At 37.0% G+C, this 23123-nt stretch overlaps 1 protein-coding gene across 2 annotated transcripts in view; it reads right to left on the bottom strand.

The window, feature by feature from the left end:
* ING3 (inhibitor of growth family member 3) overlaps positions 1-22624 on the bottom strand; it is a 28624-nt gene extending 6000 nt beyond the window's left edge. Inside the window, exons 1-10 of one of the 2 annotated variants that reach the window (XM_043589339.1) lie at positions 22454-22624; positions 22135-22206; positions 19332-19432; positions 16982-17047; positions 6600-6696; positions 4854-4925; positions 3852-3971; positions 3417-3574; positions 2645-2838; positions 682-874 (exon numbers count right to left, since the gene is read on the bottom strand). In XM_043589339.1, the coding sequence (XP_043445274.1) occupies positions 682-874; positions 2645-2838; positions 3417-3574; positions 3852-3971; positions 4854-4925; positions 6600-6696; positions 16982-17047; positions 19332-19432; positions 22135-22206; positions 22454-22481 (1101 nt within the window). In that variant the 5' untranslated portion in view covers positions 22482-22624. The remainder of the gene's footprint in view (positions 1-681; positions 875-2644; positions 2839-3416; positions 3575-3851; positions 3972-4853; positions 4926-6599; positions 6697-16981; positions 17048-19331; positions 19433-22134; positions 22207-22453) is intronic. The other variant, XM_043589340.1, reaches the window with a different exon arrangement.
* Between the last annotated feature and the right edge of the window lie 499 nt (positions 22625-23123).

The following is a 23123-nucleotide window of genomic DNA, read 5'->3' as shown; positions in this document are numbered from 1 at the left end:
GTTACATAAAGAATATACTGTGACTCCAACTGGTCAAATTCACACACATATATACACATACACACAAACATATACATGCACATGCGTATCTGCACATCTGTGTGTACATATGTGTATGAGACTGAATGTTTGTGCCTCTCCCCTAAATTCTTGTGTTGTATCCCTTCCCCTCAACTGTATTTGGAGATAGGGTCTGTGAGGCAATGAAGGTGAAAATGAGGCCATATGCGTGGAATCTTAATCCAGTAGGGCTGGTGCCCTTATAGAAGAGGAAGAGACACCAGCGCTCCCTTCACCATGTGAGGCTACAACACGAAGGTGGCCCTTGGCAAGCGAGGAAAAGAGCCTTCACCAGGAATGGAATCGGTCAGCACTTTGACACTGGCCCAGCCCCCAGAACTGTGAGAAGATAGGGTTCTGCTGTTTAAACCGCCCCGTCTGTGGTATTTTGTCACGGCAGCCTGAGCAGACTAAGACAACATGCTTGTGGGGTGTATGGCAGTGATAAATCAAAATGTCTAATTACAGGCTGTATCCGGGGGCTGAGATTATGGGTGACTTACACATTCTATTACATTCCTTATACAAGAAAGCAAAAGTGTTTTAACTGGAGGAAAAAAAGAGCACTTAAAAAATTGAAATAGCTCCCTTTCTTCTATTTGATTCAGATTATGCTTTTACCTGATTACAAATGCAGTATCGTGGTTCATTTGGGTCGTAAGTCCAATCAACCTGGCTGTTTGAATCGGATTCTGGTACCACTGTTGTCTGTTGAGACATCTCTTGGACGACGGCTGATGAAGAAGAACACGATGACAGAGAGGAGGAGGAGGAGGAGGAGGAGGACTGCTGATTTGAAGACTTGTTGTTGTTTCTGAAAGAACAGTATCAGATCTATTTGCTCAGCATCCAAAAGAAATTACATGAGAGTAACTCCTAAGTGAGTGGTATGACATGAAATCACATGAAATGTATAAATTAACATTTAACGCAAAGTTAAACTAACCTGATAAACATATTTGAAAGCATAATTGTTGAGAGCAACAAAGAGCAATTATCTTTCATAACCGTTTTCTTTTTTTTTTTAATATTTTTTTGTTTTCTGGAGAATAAAGGTATTAAAAAACTCAGCATATCTTGGTTTTTAAAATAATTTTTTAATCAGTTACTACGTAGCATTGACTTAAATTATAGGTAATAGTTTTAAGAATTAATATCAGTTATGGCTACCTTAGAGACATTCTTTGTATTTTTTTTTTAAATTTTTTTTTTAACGTTTATTTATTTTTGAGACAGAGAGAGATAGAGCATGAACAGGGGAGGGGCAGAGAGAGAGGGAGACACAGAATCTGAAACAGGCTCCAGGCTCTGAGCCATCAGCCCAGAGCCTGACGCGGGGCTCCAACTCCCGGACCGCGAGATCATGACCTGAGCCGAAGCTGGCCGCTTAACCGACTGAGCCACCCAGGCGCCCCATTCTTTGTATTTTAAGCCAAGTGAATACTCTTCATCAAAATCTAAAATACAAATACACATCCCAAAAAGTGTCCTTCTTAATGCCCATCACCTGTTTAACCGCCCCCCCCCCCCTCCAGCAATCCCGTTTGCTCTCACTTTTTGGGATGAGCACTGGGTGGCATATATAAGAGATGAATCACTGGGTTCCACTCCTGAAGCCAGACTGCACTGTATGTTAACTAACTTGAATTTAAATAAAAAAATATATATACAAATACACAAAAGCATTTGATGAAAATGATCATGACTATCTGTCAATATGTGAATACTTACCTGTGTTAGAGAGGAAACAGAGTGTTAAAATTCACAGGCAATTTACTATTATTTATATGCTAAAATTAAATTTTAAAAATAGGGAAATCTATCATCGGCAGTTATAATAAATTTGGGTCACTAAGATGAATTATTTTTTAGGATATCTAGCACTTTTGTGTTGATTCTACATTGATCATTCTTTTAGAGATTTACCCACAGAAAATAGAATACATTTAAAAATAAATTATGATGCAATTACTAGGTAACCTATTCTTCTGGCCTACCATTCAGAACTTCCATGATGGCGGAACACCTACCAAACGCAGACACCTGGGACAGGTGGCGCTGAATGCTGTTAAGTTTTCATATTTAAAATTCAGACAATCTTCCTTAGAGTCTCATACACTCAATCTAGAGATATTTTCATAATTTCAGTTTTGGGGGCATAAGAACAAGAATGAAGGAAGATAATTTACTTTTAATAAAAGTGAATAATTTTATTCAAAAAAACTCCCAGGATAAAATTTGTGTCTTATGCATTAATTTACATTGAAACACATGATAAAATAAGGGATCATAGATGAAAAAAGTTCCATAAAATGGTTTATCCTAGGGAACAAAAGAAAGTAAACAGAAGTCATTTATACCCAATGTAAGACTTTAGAAAGATTAAAGACACTTAACGTCTTCTAAAGACTTTACTCCTCCAAAGTAGGGCAGTGTGGATGAAAATGTCATGTCTCCCCGCTTCCCTAAAGGTCACCCTGATCCTTTATATGCTACCTGTGTTTAATATACGGAAGCCCAGTTGGGTACCAAGTAGCCTGCATACTTAGTAAAGGCATGGGGCTACTGTAATGATCAAACTTACTTGCTCTTTCTCCCGCTCCGTGAGTCGGCTGCTGATGAACCGGCGTTCTGTGTTAATGTAGTCATGAGTGCTGAAGATGATGAATAGCCAGCTGTTTCTCTGGGCATTGAAAATTCTTTTCCCAGCTGAAAGTCATTATTCTTAAACGCTTCATAACTGGCTTTTAGACTTGATGTTCTTCGTCCCTCTTTCATCTTAAATAGACATTCATGGAGAATATTAATAAACATAAGTATGCAGACTTTCTTTTTCAGTCCTACTAGTTATAATATTATGTTGGTTATCCAGTATTATTTTGTTTAAGCCATTATTTTCATCACTGTAATTTAAGCTACTTTATGTAAAGATTTAAAATCAGTTTTTACACAGTTAGGAGGTGACTATAGAGTGGGCAACTTAATTTGGAATATATTAATTTGGCAATTCAAGTCCTGAGGCTATTGAAGAAACCCCGAAACCAGCAGAGAGAACAGAGTGCTCTCCTAGCAGGTGCTGTGGCTCACTGTCAAGACTATGCACATCATGAGCAATTACTGGGTGAAGGGCTCTGCATGAGATTGCACGAAACTATTTTTCACTTTTCATTATCAATCAGGTAAATTAATGCATATTCATTTCATTAAATATTCATATCAGATACCATAAAACCATGATTTAAAAATGGAACTACACAACGTAAAAAAACTCTTTCTGTTCACATCTAGTTGTTTCTATTCAAGTTTGCCAATGAGTCAGACAAAATGTACCTATTTCCAAACCTCTTCCTTTTTACCTGAGCTGTGGCTTGAACGGCTTGAGCTGCGGCCATGGTAATTGCCCCTGCACCAGTTCCTGAAGATAATGAGCCAATGTTATAGGATGCCAGAGGTTGGGAGGAATTCACGTTGTAAGCATTGTTAGAAGAGGCTGTAGAATTGTTATTTCGACACCCTATGTAGAATTAAAGAAGAAATAAGAATGGTTGGAGAGAACATAATGTTAGTGAGCTTAAAATACATTATTTCCCAGTACAGATATAATCGTTAAATTTAACATTTTCACGCCACTATAAAATTTTCATGTTCCATTTTTCCTTTTTCTTCTTTTCCCACATGTGGACTTTAACCAAGTAAAAAATCTGTAAGCTTCGTTAATCCCGAACGCTTTAATTTCCCCTTATTTTAACAGAAACAAAAAGCAAAATTCATATTTAAGATAATAAACTTACCTAGTGTATTTTCCTTAGATGCATCTGATGTAAGAGTAGATAGAAGAGCTTCAGATTTAAACTTCTTTTCAGGAATATGATCTGTTGTTGTATGGTGAGAAGTCAGATTATATTTCCTTTCTGAATATAAAGAAAGAATCTGTGTGTTTTTAAACTTTAAAGAACTATGGACAAGGCATAATACTTCCATCAAGTTATAAACAAGTACAGCTATGTTCTGAGTTCTTCACAGAATACACAACAGTCTGTTTTCTTAGAGGACAGGAAAAGAAGAACTCTCTGTGTCACCTATTTCACTAAGAGTGGACTTCTCACAAAAAAAAAAAAAAAAAAAAAGAGGAGACTTCTCACACAAATCACAAAAAAACCCACAAAACTTCAGTAGCAAAGTACTGCAGATAACCCATGATTCACCATGGTTTCACATATAACATGAGAGGAACTTTGTTTTCAAAACTCTACAATTTTGAACAGTTTTGAGTCAACCCTTCTTTCATTCAAATTGATCTGTCACAAAATGCACTGATACAGTCTTCTAGCAAGCTAACATCCAACCAAGCATTCATTTACTCACTAGCCCACCAATCATTTGAGACCTTCTTATGTGCCAAAGTAGGCTAAGCACTGGACAAGCAAGGATGAAAAACAAAACAAAATAACAAAAACAAAGAGCCTACCATCAAGTAGTTATCATTTGCCTTGGGTTTTAACACTCTCTAGAGAGAGTCAGGTGTCTGCATATGGAAGTATATACTGCTATTAATACCATACATTTGTCCTCCAAGTATTCCAGGAAAAGCAAACTCTCTACTCCCAAATCAAATATACTTTTTTCCCAAATGAAGAAGGTAAGTCCACCAGGAACTATAATGAAAAAGTAGATCTCACAAAAGAAAAGGAAGGGAATTTTTCCCCCCTCAATTGATGGCATAGAGCCAGTTAAAAAGAATATACAGGTAATATAATGAGTTTTTAATTTTAGCTGCCCTAAACCAAACTTACTTTCCACTGGAGTATGTGAATGAGCATGGTGATTGTTCACTGGCTGTGAGGGAGTATCTAATTCCAAAGATCCTAAAAAAAAGGCACAGAGATACAACTCCATTAAATGTCAGCACAAAAATGTACAGGTCAGTCAACTAAAGGCACTATGTACCCTTACCCAGCAAAGGACTGGCAAGTTCTATGCATACGCCTGTATCATTTTAGTTAAGCACATTAGAGAATCACCACTTCCAGTTTCACCCTGAGCCAATTTCATCCTCCCTCTAAACAATACATAATCCACTTCTTAATATTCACCTTAAGTACAAAACAGCTCAAGGCATGCTAATGTCTAATTGGGGAATTCAGGACAGTGGGTACCACATAAGTGGATGAATGGATATCATAAGTCCATTACCGATAAGATCTGAAAAACTCAAACTAATTATACTGGATAGAAGACCTTTCAATGGGAGATCCTACAGTATTAGGTGATGGGGCATTAGTACATGAAAGAAAATTCTTTGATCATTAAAATGACACATGATAGTAAAGACTTCCTGAAAGAAGTTAGGCACAGAATCTCTACTGCCAAGCATTAACATGCTTTTAAAGAAATATTCTGGGTTTATCTTGATCCCTTGAGATGAAATCATGGCAGGGCACAGGGTGGAGCAGATTTTAGAACTTGATCTGGTTTAGTTCCATATGTCTGTGTCCTTACAGAGGATGCATAATTAACCTTCCTGCAGTACTGAATAGGCATGAATTACTGTTATTCACAGCTACTGTCAGCATTTCAAAAAAAAAATTAGAGCAGTTACATTTTATTTTGTCTCAAAATACAATTCTCAAATAGGATTTCCTTGGAATAAAAGTATCACAAATAAATCAGACGATCATCTAAAGTGACAGATCTACTTTTGAATACAAAAATGCACTACGGATACCAAGATGGATTCATGACTGGTTGTTTCCCTATTCTAGGGAGCATGTGTATGAAAGAGAGAGAGAGAGAGAGACAGAGAGAGAGAGAGAGAGTGTGTGTGTGTGTATAATATATATACATACATACATGTATACATACATACATATATATATAAACACATCACCTAATACCATAAATAAATTTTTCATCAGTGTGTAGAAATAGGTACATGTTCTTGCTGTTGAAATGAACCAAGAAAAAAAACAGTAATAAACAGGTAAATTATAGCAGGAGATCAAGTCGAACCTTGCAAAGAAATATTAAAATGGCTTCTTATGAATAAGAAAAAGTTTAAGAAGGACTTACTTGAGAAAGAGGAAGTGTTTTGGAACTAATTAAAATCTTTCTTACTGAGGGAAAAAACCTTAAGGCAGTTCTTAGGAAGAAAAAAGAAAAATTTTCCTCAAAGTTAAAGTGTATCCAATAGGCAGGGCAAAGTCAATACATTTAAAGATAGATGGTTAACCTGTATCTAGATGGTTCTATTTCTTTAAATCTTTGTTCTTACCCCTCAACTTACTAATATATATATGCATATTAAAAAATGGAATGACTTAATATGTGATTTTAATAAAGAGAGAGTGTATGATATCCTGTATCCTCTCTCTCAGCATCCATAACCCAATGTTCTAACTGCTAGAGTCCACGCCTGTCCGACCCAGGTGCCACCATCCACAGAAGCGCGGGATCTGAGAAGTCCCCGTGGGATAAGTGTCTCCTTAGTGATTCGCACATGGACTGTCCAACATTGATGGAAAACTGTAAATTTTACTTACGCCTCTCTAATATTTCTGTAATTCCAGCATTATCAGCTTCCAGCTCCATCTTAAACTTAGCCAGTTCCTGATCCAGCTTTCTCAAGTGTCGATCTACCTGTTTCAAAGAAGATCAAAGATAACCACCAAAATTTGGGACACTATTAAAGTGTCAGCTTAATGAGGAAAACTGAACCTTTTTTCTTTTAGTGAATCTGCTTAGTATCCTTGAGCAAGTCAATCAACCTACACCTCAGCTTTTTAATCTATGAAATGAGGGTGCTAGACAAAATAATCTCTCAAGTCTCCCTTAATAATGTGAAGTTTTAAGAAACTAAAATCACAATTTGTTAGAAAACATTCAGAAGAGGTGGGATATGAAACTAAAGCAAAACTGGTATTTGGGACTTGAGGGGAGAGGAAGTGCAGGAGGGTTGGTAACTTTTTATAGTATCCCCTGGGATTACTTTCAACCTAATCTCCCACTTATAATAAGGTCATCCACACTGCCATCCTATAATAACTGTTATTTAGAATGAAGAATGAAAGATCCTTGTCTATAAACAAAGACGCTCCTATATTCTATACATACATTTCTCGAAGGCAGAAAATTAAACCATTATACTTGTAAACATTGATGTAAAGGGTTGAAACAAAGGGAGTTTTTAGCCAGAAAACTCTACTCCCCAAAGAGCCTGGTTAAAATGGCTTTATTGTAATACTACTGTCCTTGTTAAGGTAGCAAATTTTTTCATTCACCTAGAGATCTTCTGACTGATTTCAGAAAACTATATGATACCTCCAACTAGCAGCAAGTCTTAATTTCTTAAGGTTAATATTAAAAATTTTTCAATACTTTTTCAAATTTACTACTTTGAAGTGAAACAAAGAAAACACAAATTTTTTGAAAAATGCTGTTATATTCTTGACAACACCTTTTTTCAAACTCCAGATTCCCAATGGATCATTGTTAAATAATTTAAGAGTGACTTTCTGACAAGTATCAAGAGGTCTATGATACATCATGAGGGCAAACAAATTAAATAAGAATGAAATAACGTGTACCTAAAATGAAGGAGATGGGGAGAAAAGTAGCAAAAGATAATTTGTTTGTGTCAGACGCCACATAACGTGCTTGGTGCATCAGATGCTCTTCTGTCTTTTCTAGCCCTTGCTCTGATCTTCTGACAGGTTTTTACTGTCTCCATTTCATAAGTGAAGAAACTAAGACTTAGAGGGTTTAAGTAAGATAGCCAAAGGCAACAGTTAATGCCTTATGGAAAAGGAACTTAACTCTGATCTATTTGTAATAAATTGTACTTCACCATCTATACCTAACATTGCCCTCTGAACTTCTGTATGCAGCACCCAACTGTTTATTAACTCAGAATAAGAGAATTCAATTAGAAAAATAAGAATATCTCCTTATTATTTATATTTTGTATATTAGCAGCACCCATTGGGGTATTGGTTAGTGACTTTTCAATATTTTAAAACCCAATTTTTCCCTCCATCTTCACACACAAGTCATTTTTCAGAGCCTGGTAGAGACTGTCCTCGCAATATTTAAAATCCTATAGAGTCTCATATTACAGACAGTTGCTCCTATTCAAAGAACATGCAGGTAATTGAGCATTCTTTAATGGAACCTCCCATCCAATAATAATGTGTGAACACAGACCTCAGTTATTCAAAAATACATCTTACATTGTCAAAATGTAATCTTAAGGGAAGTCAGAAAAAATACTCATATTTAAATTCCAAGAACACTCAACGCAATGAAAATACTCCACCAACTTTATTAACTACAATCATACTACTAATGAATACTGCATTCCTATTATGTGCTTAGTTAGCACTGGGTTAAATGGCAGACACATGAAAAATGAGAGAGAATCCCTGCCTTCATAGGAATTACAATTTAGCTGACAAATCAAGATTTCTGTAAGATGTTTAACATAATAATGTTTTAAAATATGTATCTCCTAGATGTAGCAAATAAGCAAAAGCTGGAAAAGGATCAGAAGAAATACATTAAAAAAAAAACCATATATATATAAAACACTGGGCTGTGGTAGACATAAAGGAGGTATAAATGAGTTAGAGGGTGAAGAATGTATCATCTTTGAAGGGATGGAAAGAATGAATAGACACAGAGAGACAAAGGATTCTAAGAAAAAAAATAAAAAGTAAAGAACAGTGTGGCCTGTAACAGGTATGTACAGTATAGACAGGTAGAATATTAGAATCTTGGCTGGGAAGATGGCGCCAGAGTGAGATGGCGACGCCATGGACCCTCCCCTAATTCCTTCCACCCCTGCATCTAATAACTGTTTTGATGCATTAAAGATAGTACTGATAAGGGTTATTATACATGAGAACATGGAAAATGATGGAATTTTCCAGTACTAGCAGCTCAGAAAAAGCAGCAGAATCCCACGATTTCATAATTCTAAAACCCAAATACATAATTAAAATAAACAAACACAGAAAAGCCTAAACCACATTGTAGTAGGCAGGCAGCTTTGGAAGATAACTTCCAATCATTCCTACCACCTGAAAGGTAAAAAAAGATTATGAACAGATGAATATTATAAGCAATCAGTAGGCAATGAGAATTAATTTGTCTCAGATTCACCGCTGATGTACTAAATCGAATTAAAGTTAGAAAGTTGACCACAGATTTAACTTAAGCTATAAAGCACCAGAGTACTTAAATAGCCACAGAAAGAACACCGAACTTGACTGAAAGCTGTGGACTGCATGTCCTCTACCCTCACGATTCTGCATGGGTAGAGCACCTGTTCTGGCAGATCACCATAATGGCCCCATAGGTATCAGGCAAAGCAAGAACCTAAATTACCCCACTCCTCCACACACATCTGGCCTCATAAGATTGATTTATAGTAGTAAAGAGGGTCCTACGCCAACTGAGAGACATTTTCCATTAACCACAGCTTTCTAACACAAGGCTGACCATGGAGTCTAATTATTTGATTTGCTCCCCATTTAATGTTAATAACAGCAGCAAAATCTTCCTTCCTATAGCCCAAATCATATCTGATAACCCCAAATATAATTCCTTTAATTTTAAATCAATTACCTTTTTTCTGACTTCTTGAGAGCCAAAGGAAATTCTGTCAACATTATTTGTTAACATATTGATGATCACAAAGATATTTAAGTCACACTTGGCCCCTCTGCATGAAACAAAAAAATCCTCATACTTGAACATTTTTGCATAGAACTGTAATCATTTATTCTTTCTCTTTTGACTCCCAGTTTTCCAATATTCAAATTTTAAGATGTGTCACTGATGGACCCAAACTGAACGAAATACAGCATTTTAAAAAGCTTCTGCGTGATTTATGGCTTCTAATACCATGCCATTCTAAAATTTAAATGTCTAGCTTGCCCTTTTAGAAAGAGCACAAGTTAGTATATAAAGTTCTAAGTTGAAATTCATGACAATGAGAGATAAATTTCTAACTGTGAAAAGATCTGGTAACAGTGAATAAAGAGGGTAAATTGGAGAAGAAAAAGGAGTCGTGATGGCAAATTATTTCTCTGACAAGTCATGAAAATGATTCTCCACATCTCTGAATTTTATTTAAAATAGGTGAAAATTTGACCCATCTTTAGGCTGAATCAAATATTTGAGGCCTAAGCACATAAACTACATCTAATCTTCCTTAAAGACAATGAGGATAGGAGACAAATCAAAAGGTCAAACTTACACAATATATTTCCTTAATTAGAGTATCAGATGAAGAATTCTCAAATGTGTAGGTAAAATGTAGACCTGAAATATAATCATCTCAGGAACAGGCCAGGATATAAAAAAGAAGCAAGTTCAAGGGTACTGAGCAATGTTAAGAGACTGCTAAAATCATTCAAGCATTAACTAAAAGCTCAAATTCTATCAGAGTGTACACAAATCAACTTTATTAGGTATTGTAATGTAATACAGCCTTATGACAGTGACATCTGACTGAGAAACACAAATAAGTGTTTAATGACTATGAGCATCAGGATTCTAGAAGGAATTTATTTTAATAGGACAGCTTTTTGTTGTTGTTCATTTCACTAAGACAACTACTGAAATGAATTTTCAGTTTGTTCTACAGAACCTCTAATTCCACCAATCTCTTCATTTGTGGGTATTTATGCAGTCTCGTTTCTTTTCTTAATAAATGAAAGTAACAGTATAGGGCTACTTCTAGGTATTAAAAGTTTACTACTGACTTTAAAAGTAAATAAAGTATCTCAAAAATTAATAATACAATCAAATACCATGCTATATAAAACACAGAGGGGCAAATCAAATACAATTATATACTAAATTATTGTACATTAAAATCTGTAAATATATGCTTACTTGAAATTACCACAATAACACAATGTTTAAGCAAAGGCATGCAGACAATCTCCTCTAAGGTATACCTCACTCCTGTTTAAGGTGGCCTCCTGCTGCTTTCAGAAGAAAAAACACACAGCTTGCATTGGCTTACAGGAGGACCTTGCCTGTGGTGGCTCCTGCCTGCCTCCTCTGAATACCTTTCTTACATAGACCAACTACACTGGCCTCTTTCTGACTGGACCGGCCAAGCCCTTTTCCCCCTCAGACTTGACGCGTGGTACATCATCTACATCATCTGCCCGAAATGTGCTTTCTGAAGCTCCCTTCCCATGGCTGGCTCCTTCTCGTTTTCCAAGTACTACCTCAAATGTCACCTACTAAGACTACACTCATCCTGGTGACATTCTTAACAGCCTCCCCTAGTAATTCATTCTTCATCCCTCTTTCCACGATGTTTATTTCCTTCACAGCACTTACCAAAATCTAATCTTTATTTGATACTATGCCTATATTCATTGCTTGTCTGTCATTACTGCCCACTATACCAATGACTGCTCATAGCTGGAGCTCTACAAATATTTGCTGAATGAATCAAAGTTACTCTCTCCCACTATGCAGAAGTGTATAAATAGAGGTACCTCTGTTTACTGGATAAATGATCTATGAATGAAAATTGCTGTAAGTTTACATTTATACTGTGCCCTATCCACTCACCTTTGAAGTATTTAGCTCCCTAAGCTCTCAAGTGTTAAATGTTATAGGAATTTAATTCCTCTTTCCTTTTTTTTTTTTTTTTTCCCTCTTTCCTATTTGTAAAGACTTTCACTTGGATACTTACTGTTGATATTTTGGGGAATATAACCAATTTAAGAGAGTAAATTCATTTAATAACTTCCCTATGAACAAGGCAATAATTCCCTTACGTTCAACTGCAATTACCTGCAAAAGTACACTTACCCTCAAGTGTAAAGTGCTCAAATTCCACACGCCACTCTGGCAAAGTGGTGTAGCAACACGGAGCACAAGTATTCCAAGGAGGCTATTGTTTTTTAACATTTTATAATGACTTATTTGTGATAAGTGATACTCATTTTTTCATTTACATTAATAATATCAGATTACCAAATAAATTTTCCTCTTACACAAATTTCATTTTAAAATTTACTTAGTAAATAGATGTACAGATGATATGAACACTCTAAAAGCCTGGAGGGTAAGATGCGAATATTAAGGTCTGGGAAACACTGGATTAGATTACCTCCGAAGTCTTTGTCTTTGTGCTCACCATTCAACGAATCTATTGTGCCAGGCTCTGAGGGTAGAGAATGACTACAAACCTTATGTACCCTCAAGGGCCCTGGCTAGGAGATCTAATATTTTTTATTTTACGAAAATAATATTGTCATAATTTTCAATTGTCAAGGCCTAATAGTGTTTAATAAATGTTTTCATACTTTAAAAGGAATCTCTTTAAAAGCAAAGGTACTGAAAATAGTCGAAAATTATTAATGTACAACTATAAAGTGAAAGGTACTTAAATAAAACATGTACCTCATAATAAGTTTTTTATATTTAAAAAAAATGCCCCTTTTGCTGAAGACATATCTATAAATCCTGTTATAGAACTTTCAAAATGAGCTTATGTATCAGAGATAGAAATCTATCTAAACTGAAGACACTAAAAAAATTGAGAGCAATTTAAAGAGAGGGATGCCAAAAAGATGTGAGCAAAGACATAGATCATGAGATTGAATGTGTGGTCTGCTAAACGATTCTATAAAGGAAACTAAACTCACTTGAATTATATTACTTTCATTTCTCTTGGTTTAAAGCCATACTTTGACAAGAGGTGGCTATTTGCCTACCCATGTTTGGCACAGCAGCCTGTGTTTGTCCGTCAAAACCAAGCCAAACTTAGCATATACTAAAATGTGACTCTGTTACCTTCTGAGAAAATGTCACTCAACTGCCGTATCTGATGCAACAAACTGAACACCACTAAACTCTAGCCACTAAACTCATAATGTGGGAGTCACGTTAGTGCCTCTTCGTCTCCATTAAATAATTTAGGCGATCTTGTTCAACAAATGTTTACTGAGAAATAACTACGCTAGAGTCTGAAAACACTAAAAGATTTTTTAAAGACATAGTTCTTGACATTTATAGTAGGGAAGACACACATACAAGTAAAAGGTAAATAAATAATTATTTAATTCAAGTAATAATAAAACCATGGGAATAACAATATTTAGAGGTCAGTATGATTCTGTTGAGGGTAAGGTAAGGCCCAAACTGTTAATTACCTACTCAATAGCCTCCTTCCTTACTGATAGAACCCCAATTGTACTCCAAGGGTCGCAATGTACCCTGTTAAGCAACATTTCTCAGACTCCCTTGCAGCTAGAAGGAGTCAAGAAGATAAGCAGGAATCAGTAGGTAAGATTTCCAGGCTCCTTTAAAGGAGCTGACTGAATTGCAAAATATGCCCTTTTGAGTAACCCCCACAGCAATTCTTCTACCTGTCCAGAAAAGAGGAGGAACAGATCAGAAGCAGCCTGGGACAACAAAGATGTTGGGGTTGCCACACAGCCCCTGGCCTGCCTCCTCCAACAGTTATTTTACACGAGAGGAAAATAAATCTTTTGTTTAAATCACCCTTGTTGTGGGGTGCCTGGGTGGCTCAGTCAGTTGAGCGTCCGACTTCGGCTCAGGTCATGATCTCACGGTTCATGAGTTTGGGCCCCGCATCAGGCTCTGTGCTGCCCTCTCAGAGCCTGGAGCCTGCTTCGGATTCTGTGTCTCCCTCTCTCTCTGCTCCTCCCCCACACGCGCCCTCTCTCTGCCTCTCAAAAATAAAGAAAACTAATTAAAAAAAAAAATTTTTTTTAATCACTCTTGTTGACTTTCCTAAGTGGTCAAATCTCATCTCCTAGATATAAATGACACAGATATCAATATTAAGGCGATTTTAATAAAGAGACTGCATGTGGAGGATTATGAAAGATGGAGAAAGTTTCCTAAGCAAAGACGAAAGGAAAAGCATGCCAGTCATTTGCTGTTGTTAAAGTTCTTGAATGACGGCAGGCTGTAGAACTGGAGAGGAAGGGGTAATGAGAGATGCTTAGAAAATAAAAACGAACACGACATAGCGATCAACTAAATGTGGGGAGGCCAGGGACGAGGAGGAGGCTAGGATAACTTTCGGTATTCCAATGTGAATAACTGGAAGATCAGTGGTTCTTCTGAGAGAAGTTGAAGGGGAGACTAAGAGTTAAGATTGAATACACTGAGCTCCAGGGCCTGGAATTCTCAGGTAAGATGACTAGGCTCAGAAGAGAAGTCTGAGCTTGGGGAATCAGAGAGATTTCTCAACTTGGGTTGTGTGTGGGGCAGGGGATAAAACTGGCATTTGAGAGATCAGTTCTTCACCATGTGTCATGTGGTCTTTCTGGCCTCTGGAGTTGGGCAGAAGAAGGGAAGAGAGTTACCTCTACGTGAGAACTACTTGAATACAGTAAGAAAGAATGCAGGTCAAGGACAGAGTCCTGAGGAACAGCAACCGTTATGAGTGACACCCATGGAGACTGAGGAAGGTCAGAAAGATGGAAGGATGATAATAGACGATTAAGTCTCAAAGAAGAATGGATTTTTATATTAGAGATGTCACAACAGCCTGAAACAGCAATTTAATATGGAGTGCTAAAATAGGAAGGAAGCAAAAGGGGGAGAGGAAAAGAAAAGTCACAAAAAGAAAAGGCAGAAGGAGGACAGAGAAAGGAAGGGGAGAGGAAGGAAAGAAAGAAGAAAAGACAAGACAAAAGGCAGTTCTGGAAATACTGGGAGACTGGAGAAAAACCAGGTGCAACTTGGCAGAGCTGAAAGGGAAACAGTGGCTTCAAGAAAGTGCACAATTCCAGTTTGAGGAATAAGATGGAGTGAATCTTTAAAGAAGTCAGCGCCTACTATCTGCCCAGCTAACAGCATTTATATACATATGTACAAATCTATCTGTAAGGCACAAATTAAGACTGCTATTTTACAGAACAGGAAACCAACGTTCTGGGATTAAATACTTTTTCCAAAGTCCCACTGTCAGTGAAGTGGCTGAACTCACGTCTGTATGGATCCATTATGGGCACTTGCTTTTTATTACATTTTGTTCAGTTTATCACATCACCTTCAATTACCTCACTCCCTACCCTAAATAATCTACCCCCCTCAAAGAATTTACTAGGTTTTATTTTCATTCTTTGTTTATCCATTATCTCTGAGTGAAATGCTTTCCCCTCAATACCACACCTAATCCAGGCCCCTCAGCCTCTGAATAAATTCTGTTCAACACTCATCTCATAACCTCTAAGAAATTAACAATAACTCTACTGTGAGTTAGTTCAGCCCTTTATCAGATATTTATCTTTAACTGCATTAATCTTTATTTGTTACACTGTTTCTATACAGGCTCTTCACTTTAGTTTGTGGGCACATCTTCCCAACTAGTTTACCAACACCTTGAGGACACAAGCCATTTACAGTATTTACTTTTTACTCCTTCGTTATAACCCCAGGTAAAACTCCATTATACGAAGCACAAGAGTAGATAAACAGTGTGGTTCATAAATAATATATAAATACATACACAGAAAAACACACATATTTAAAAAGAACATATTTATATTATACATATTTTTCTAAGTGTATGAAGTATTTTTTAAACATACAAAAAGTACTAAAATAACAAAATATAAACCAAGAATACAGCCAAAGATCTATATGATTTAAAAAGAAGGTAGTCTCCAAATAAAGACTGACACATATAATCATTAAATATGAGGACGATGTTACTAAACAACTTCCTCTTGGATTCAAATATAAATGTCTTTTTCTATGTCTATAAGTATATAATTCAAGACCAAAACAATTAAGAACCTTTTTTTTTTTCAATTCCACAGTAAATCAAGCTACCATTTGTTCTACCTTTCTTTAGGCAGTATATCTTTCATGAAATTATTTTCAGAATTATTTTCAGAACTGTATGAACAAAAGAGCCTAGGTTATTTACACAAGTAAAACTTTCTACTATATGAGAACAACAAAACATTTTCTATAGCTTCACAGGACAAATGTTTGCTAGTTTTGCATAAACATTTACAATGTGCACCATGTGTGGTATGTACCTTTTATCTTGTGTCTTGCTCACCAACAACATTGATGTTTACATACACTTGTTCAGTAATAAGATGGCATCCAGGTAAGATTACAAAAATACGGTGTGAAATCTATATGCTAAAGTAGACCATAAGTGACCACTTATTTCTTTTTAGCTTTAATTTGCTTTGAGGCAGAACCAGAAATGAGTATTTCCTAAAGGATGTATTTTAGAAGCTGCTTAACATAAAAGAGAGCACCATAATTATACCAGTTTGAGAAATACTGCTTCTGTCTTCTTAGTGATTTCAATCTTTCACAAGTGCTGCTACTGCAAAAAAGAACCTTTTTTTAAAGTTTAATTGAGTGTTTCCCATTTCTGCCACCTGAGCCAGTCGTTGAGTGCTATCTATTGACATCACTTAATAGATAGTTGAGGACTATCTGTTAACACTGACTTCAAATGATTCTCTTCTTCATTTAATCAGGCTACCAAAAAGTCTTGTCAGCACAGTAGTCTTACATGTATTTTACCACGGAAACAATCTCAAGAGGATTTACAGGGAAGTAAATACACTACCTTAAAATAAGGATTAGTAAAATAAATTTAAACATCAATTCTTGTTGGAAAAAAAAAAACAAGTTTAACATCGGATAAAACTTATAGCAAAGTAAATTCGGCTAAAATGTAAGGTTCTAGACCTGTTAACTAAAACTGCAGACTCTCTTTTCTGCAAAGAAACCAAAAATGGACACTAAAACCTCAAATTAAATGGGATCAAGAAAACAATACCTCAAATTTAGTCTGCTCTTCCTATTAACATTCAAGCCAATGAAACTTAAAACATAATCCATAATGTAAATACTATAGCACAGCATTCACATTAATTTTACTTACCAAGTCATATATCTGGTTTGCCAGCTGTACCTTCTCATCTGCATCTTCCAAAGCTTTATAGTAATCCTGAATAAAAACATTTTCATTTTAAGAACAAATTAATAACTTAAAAATATGTGCAGTTAGGACATAAAACTGCATTTTCATTATCATACCCTGTATTCAATGTCAGTCAACCTACATTAGCAATAAAAACCCAGTTAAGGATAGGATGGGGATGGGGTAGGATTAGAAATTTTATATAATGGTCAAGCATCAAAGGAAGATGCTAAGCATTCCTAAAAAAGATATAAGTAAAATTAAATACTATTCCAAGTCTAGCCTCTAAACTAGTAAAAGTTATGTGAACTAATGAATACTCTTTTTCTTTCAAAGAAAATGTTACAATTTATCTAATTTATACTCTCCATTTTTAAATTTTTTAAATAAAAGTATAAATATTGAAAATATTCTGACCTGCATGTCTCTATTTTCCAATTGTTCTGGAACTCTCAGGGGTTTTTTTGTTTGTTTTTAATTTGAGAGAGACAGTGAGAGTGCAGGAGTGGGGGAGAAGGGCAGAGGAAGAAAGAGAGACAATCTTAAGCAGCTCAGTGAGGAGCCTGACAAGGGGCTCGATCCCACGACCCTGGGATAATGACCTGAGCAGAAATAGAGAATAGGACACTTAACCGACTGAGCCACCCAGGTGTCTCAGAACTCTCTTAAGCTAAGTATTAATTCCTACAATTCCTACAATGTCAATCTATACTTTAGATTTCTCCTCATATAAAGCAAATCATTTAAAAACATAGAAACCATGGACTTTTAGACTTTTAAGGGTGTATCCAAGCTGCAGTGCACCAAAAACTTAATAGGTTAAAGGAATAATAACTGACTTGGTGTTGCCCATTTGACCCTTGAACATGGCGAGGGCTGGGATGCCAACCCCCCTGCAGTTGAAAATCCACATAGAACTTCTGACTCCCCAAAAGCTTACCTACTAACAGTCAACTGTTGACTGGAAGCATTTACTGATAACATAAACAGGAGATTAATGCATGTTTTGCACAAGCATTATATTCTGTATTCCTACAATAAAGTAAACTAGAGGAAAAAATGTTATTCAGAATATACTTTTACGGTACTGTTCTGTATTTGTCAAAAAAAAAAAAAAAAAACCCAGGTATAAAGTGGACCCATCGATACAAACCCATGTTGTTCAAGGGTCAACTGTATATGTGATGTCTATACTCATACGCACCTGGGTCTCCAGGTATCCTCCCAGTCAGGACCAATTCTGTTACAGATTCTAATTTATTTTCTCCTAACAGAAATAATCTTCCTCCCATGTGGCAAAATAAATAACACAATACACGAAATTTGTAGCTTTCAAATTTCTTTCTCAGTTGATCTTTGATCAATTCTATGAAGGATGGGGATGAAGGAGCCATTATTATCAGAGATATTAAAGAACCTGTCCAATGTCACACAGCTAAATGGAGGTCACGACAAAACGTGGGTCTTTTATGTAGTTCTTCCAATGTATCCCAAATACACTAGGTCATACATTTAAAGCAAACCTTGGGAGGAGATCTGATACTCATTCTAATCTGGAACAGACCTGAGAGTACTATAAAATTAACAAAAACTCAACGAATTCTGTATTTCTAGGCCCAATTCATACAGAGTTTTAAATAAAAGATTTTTTAAGGATCTTCTCAACTCTTAAAATTCTGTTCTTCTGTGATTCCACCAACTCAGGTACCTAGCAATATGTAAAATATGCTTCAAGGTGTGCTATTTTTCATACCAGTTTGGGGGCAAAATTAGAAGACAGTATTTTCATCTCTAAAGACAAGGTAACTTTAACTACCTGTGACCAGAATAAAACAAATTAAAAGAAAAAAACTGTACTTTTTATGATTCTGTAACTCTCTAAAAAAAGTTGCTAATTTTTATTGCCAAAAAGTTATTTAAAATTCCTACACCTAGGGGTGCCTGGGTGGCTCAGTCGGTTAAAGCATCTGACTTCGGCTCAGGTCATAATCTCGCGGTCCGTGAGTTGGAGCCCCGTGTCGGGCTCTGTGCTGACAGCTCAGAGCCTAGAGACTGCTTCGGATTCTGTGTCTCCCTCTCTCTCTGCCCCTCCCCTACTCATGCTCTGTCTCTCTCTGTCTCAAAAATAAATAAAAAAATTAAAAAAAAATTCATACACCTAAAGCTCTAAACCATAACAAAATATTTAAATTTTAAAGAGCCACTGGTAACTTTCCCTCATTCTGAGATCCAGAAAACTATTTCATTTTAAAATATCTTTCTCAGAGAGTCCCAATATTTACTGATAAATCATCCAGAGTGTTGAACATACTTTTTTGATGGATGCCATTTGTTCTTCTCTCCACTCCGGTTTATTTTTCTTTGCATTCATAAAGAATTCACTGACTCTTTGTTCTAGTTGATCCATTGCATCTATGACATAATAAAAACATTTCATATTTAGATGACCAAATTTATATACTGAATATACATGCTTTGATTTGGGGAAAGAAAAAAATATCTGACAACATACACTCTTTCACTTGGCCAATAACTTAAATATGTCATGCTTTGATTATGTAAATGCTTTACTTTAGAAAAAAATAACAATTTTCTCTACTGACAATTTATTTTTGTTATTTCAAAAATTTTCCAGTCATCAAAGGAGTCGACTACATAGATAAGTTCTGTACGACAGTATTTCAATAGTACAGCCTTTGGATCAAAAGCTAATGGCATTAAATCAGCCAAATGTGCCAAAACACAATTTCTCATCATAAGTACCACTAGAGGGGTGCTCGGTGGGTCAGTCGGTTAACCGTCTGTCTTTGCCTCAGGTCACAACCTCACAGGTTTTTGGGTTCGAGCCTTGCGTCAGGCTCAGTGAGACAGCTCAGAGCCTGGAGCCTGTTTCAGGTTCTGTGTCTCCCTCTCTCTGCCCCTCTCCTGCCAGCACTCTCTCTCTCTCTCTCTCTCTCTCTCTCAAAAATAAATAAACATTAAAAAAATTTTTAAAAAAGCACCAGTAGATAATCCTCCCATTTCTTACTTTCTTTTTAAGTTTATTTATTTTGAGAGAGAGTAAGTGTGTTGGGGGGGGGGGGGGGAAGGGCAGAGAAAGAAAGAAAGAGAGAGAGAGAGAGAGAGAGAGAGAGAGAGAGAGAGAGAGAGTGTCTCAAGCAGGCCCCACACTGTCAGTGCAGAGCCCGACCAAAGTGGGGCTCGAACTCACAAACTGTGAGATCATAACCTGAGCCGAAACCAAGAGTTGGAGGCTTAACCAACTGAGCCCCCCAAGCACCCCTACATTTCTTTTAATAAGAAAAAGTAATAAAAAGATTTTAAACTCTCACTATATGCATTAAGCCCCCGATTGTCTCACATCATTACTGAAATAGAGGGTACAATCATTTATTCACTTCATACACTATATTATTTATTCTAGATGTTTTTCTCTAAGCCTATGCCAAGAATGGTCATCTCATTCCATGTCTGCTAAAAAAGGAAAAGTTAAAAAAAAAAAAAAGGGAGGGGTGGAATCTGTTGCTATGTAAGTTGAGGAAAACCTTTTGGAGATTTTCAGGGCATAATAGGTTTTTAAAGATTCTAAGAAGTCTTGCAGTTAATTTTTTAAAAGAATTTTCCTTTGTCTAAGTAAGCATTTTCTAACTTCAAGTTAAAATGAATTTTGTGAGCAAGCCAAAGAAATACACAATTCAGACTTCTACACTACAATCCACCAAATAAAAGAAAGCTTCCATATCTTATCACCTTGTATTAAGTGCGGCCACATGGAACTGACAAGAGGCTGAGAAAAGTATATTCATGAACAATGGTGCGGAAGGTGGAGAGGGGCAGAGAAACAAGCGAGGAAAAGTACAGGTCCTTAGCCTGTACTGTTGGTTCTCTGATCTCTTTCCACAATACCCCTTTTCTCCCAATCATATCCCAAAACCCAGGTCTTCCTTCACCTCTACTTTCAAAAAAACAAAAAACATGGGCAGCATGAGAAACATTTCATGTGTATAGCCTAAACATCACTGGAATAAATGGGATCAAGAAACCTATCTTTTGAGGATACACCCCATGAAGGCCAGCCGGCCATTATTATCACTTATACAATTTAATTAAGGAATAGCTGAATTTCTCCAAAGGGGGAGTAACATCCAGCTATAAAGGTACACCTAATTATATACTATAATTAAGTAACATATAATTCATTTCGCATTCTTAATTTGCAATATAGTATGTCTACAAGATAGTTAGAACAGCTATATTATACGCATTTCATAAAAGGGGAAAGTTCATGAGGTTCATTCAGAGCATGGTGGACATAAATTTGTACTTAAGTGTAATGTTGCTCTAAGTATTTACCTTATCTCCAAAGACACTGATTCTTTACTTTCTTTGAATTGTAAACCCTTTTTTAGAAACTCCAGAGAAAAAAAAAATGATCATATAAACCACATACTGCTCTGTGAAAGAACAAGGTTAATTTTGGGAAAAAGTAACCAGACTACCAAGCTACCACTGATAGAAAAAAAGTCAAAATTTTTATTACAGCAGATAAGAAGCTTTACAGTAAAATCTTATTTCCCTCACTTTGAGAAAATATCATCCTGTTGACAATTGAGAATGTATCCTATAATGTGTAACTTTCCAAAATTTGACATTCCAAGTTCACCAGGGTCACTAAAGAACCACATTATCACCTATGCTTCTGTTTTCCGCTCTTGGAAATTTTTGAATAGAACGAACTTTAACAAAAGTATAAATGCTGAAATCTATGTTCCATACATAAGGGCTCAAGTCAAAATCTTCTCAACATTTACACCGATGTGCATTAAAACAGGTATCTACGTCCTCACTGAAGGTACAGAAGCTTTTATTGCAGAGTCTCGAATTCGAGAAGAAACAGATACACGTGCCCTAATGACTCCTTCTCTTGTAAAAGCAAGGAGAAAAGTAGCGTGGAAAGCAAGAGGCAAGATTAGGCACTGCCTTTTCTTTTTCACAACTCCTTATCCACTAGCCAGTGAGCCGGAGGAGAGTCAAATAGCGGTGGCGATGAAGTCGATGGCAGGGAAGTCTGGACTGAACGCGCGCGGCGAAGAAGGGCAAACGCGCCGACTTACTCTGCACCTGCAGGTCCATCTCGCGCATCTCAGTGAAGCGGTCCCGCAGGTCCATTGGAAGCTGTTCAATCACTGTCAAAGGGAGAGTCCGTCAGAGGGGCGGGGCCAACGGCGAAAGTACGCGCTGACGTCAGTGCGTGCGTGCGTGCGTGCGGGGGGGGTCGAAGGAGCCGGCAGCCCACAGCGAGGCTGCCAGTTACCGTGAGAAAGAAACATCCCCCGCCTCCCCCTCCCTCCCGCCATCCCGCCTGCCCGTCCACTCGCGCTCTTGCCCGCCCGCAGGTCCCACAGACAGCCCCTGCCAGCGCCGCCCACTCACTTTCCAGATAGTCCTCTAGGTACAACATCGCGGCCCTTAGAGCTGGGGGAACGAGGGGGTCCAGGGGTTTATTTGTGTCACTCGCTGTCGCCGGAGTTTTGTCCCTTCCAATATGGCGCCTCCGCTAGCAGCACCCGCTCAGCTTCGGCGGAAAAAAAAAAAAAAAAAAAGAAAAAAAAAAACCACTTTGGCGCCTGACGGCGCTTGCCTCACTGCCGCCCGGAGCTGTCATTGGTTGGCTGAAGCAATGACGTAAGCCGACCGGAGCCCGCCCCCGTGCCATTGTGGGAAGTGTAGTTTCATTCCCTCCCAGCAGTTATTAACGTGCTGGCAGTTCCTCATGTAGAAACTACAAAAACCAGGCGTCCTTGCGAATGGAGCGCAACAGAATCTGAAATGCGGTGCCTATGTTTATTTGTTGATTTTTTGCACAGGGGATGACGGGAGTTGTATGCGCCTGCAGAACACAACTAGGAACAACTTTTCACCTGTTCTTTACTGCTATGATTCCATACCCTAGCGTTTGTGAGTCATAGATTTCAGATAGTGCTAGGCAAATAGAAAATGTTCCAACGCTAGAATAATCAGCAAAGTTCGGGCGACTTGGATTGTTTAAAACAGAACTCTCTGTTGGAATTTATCCTTAGTATCCACTGCTAAAAATATAAAT

This window comes from Prionailurus bengalensis, chromosome A2, assembly GCF_016509475.1.
Source record: "Prionailurus bengalensis isolate Pbe53 chromosome A2, Fcat_Pben_1.1_paternal_pri, whole genome shotgun sequence".
Taxonomy (NCBI): Eukaryota; Metazoa; Chordata; class Mammalia; order Carnivora; family Felidae; genus Prionailurus; species Prionailurus bengalensis.
This window is presented reverse-complemented; position numbering and strand designations above follow the sequence as displayed.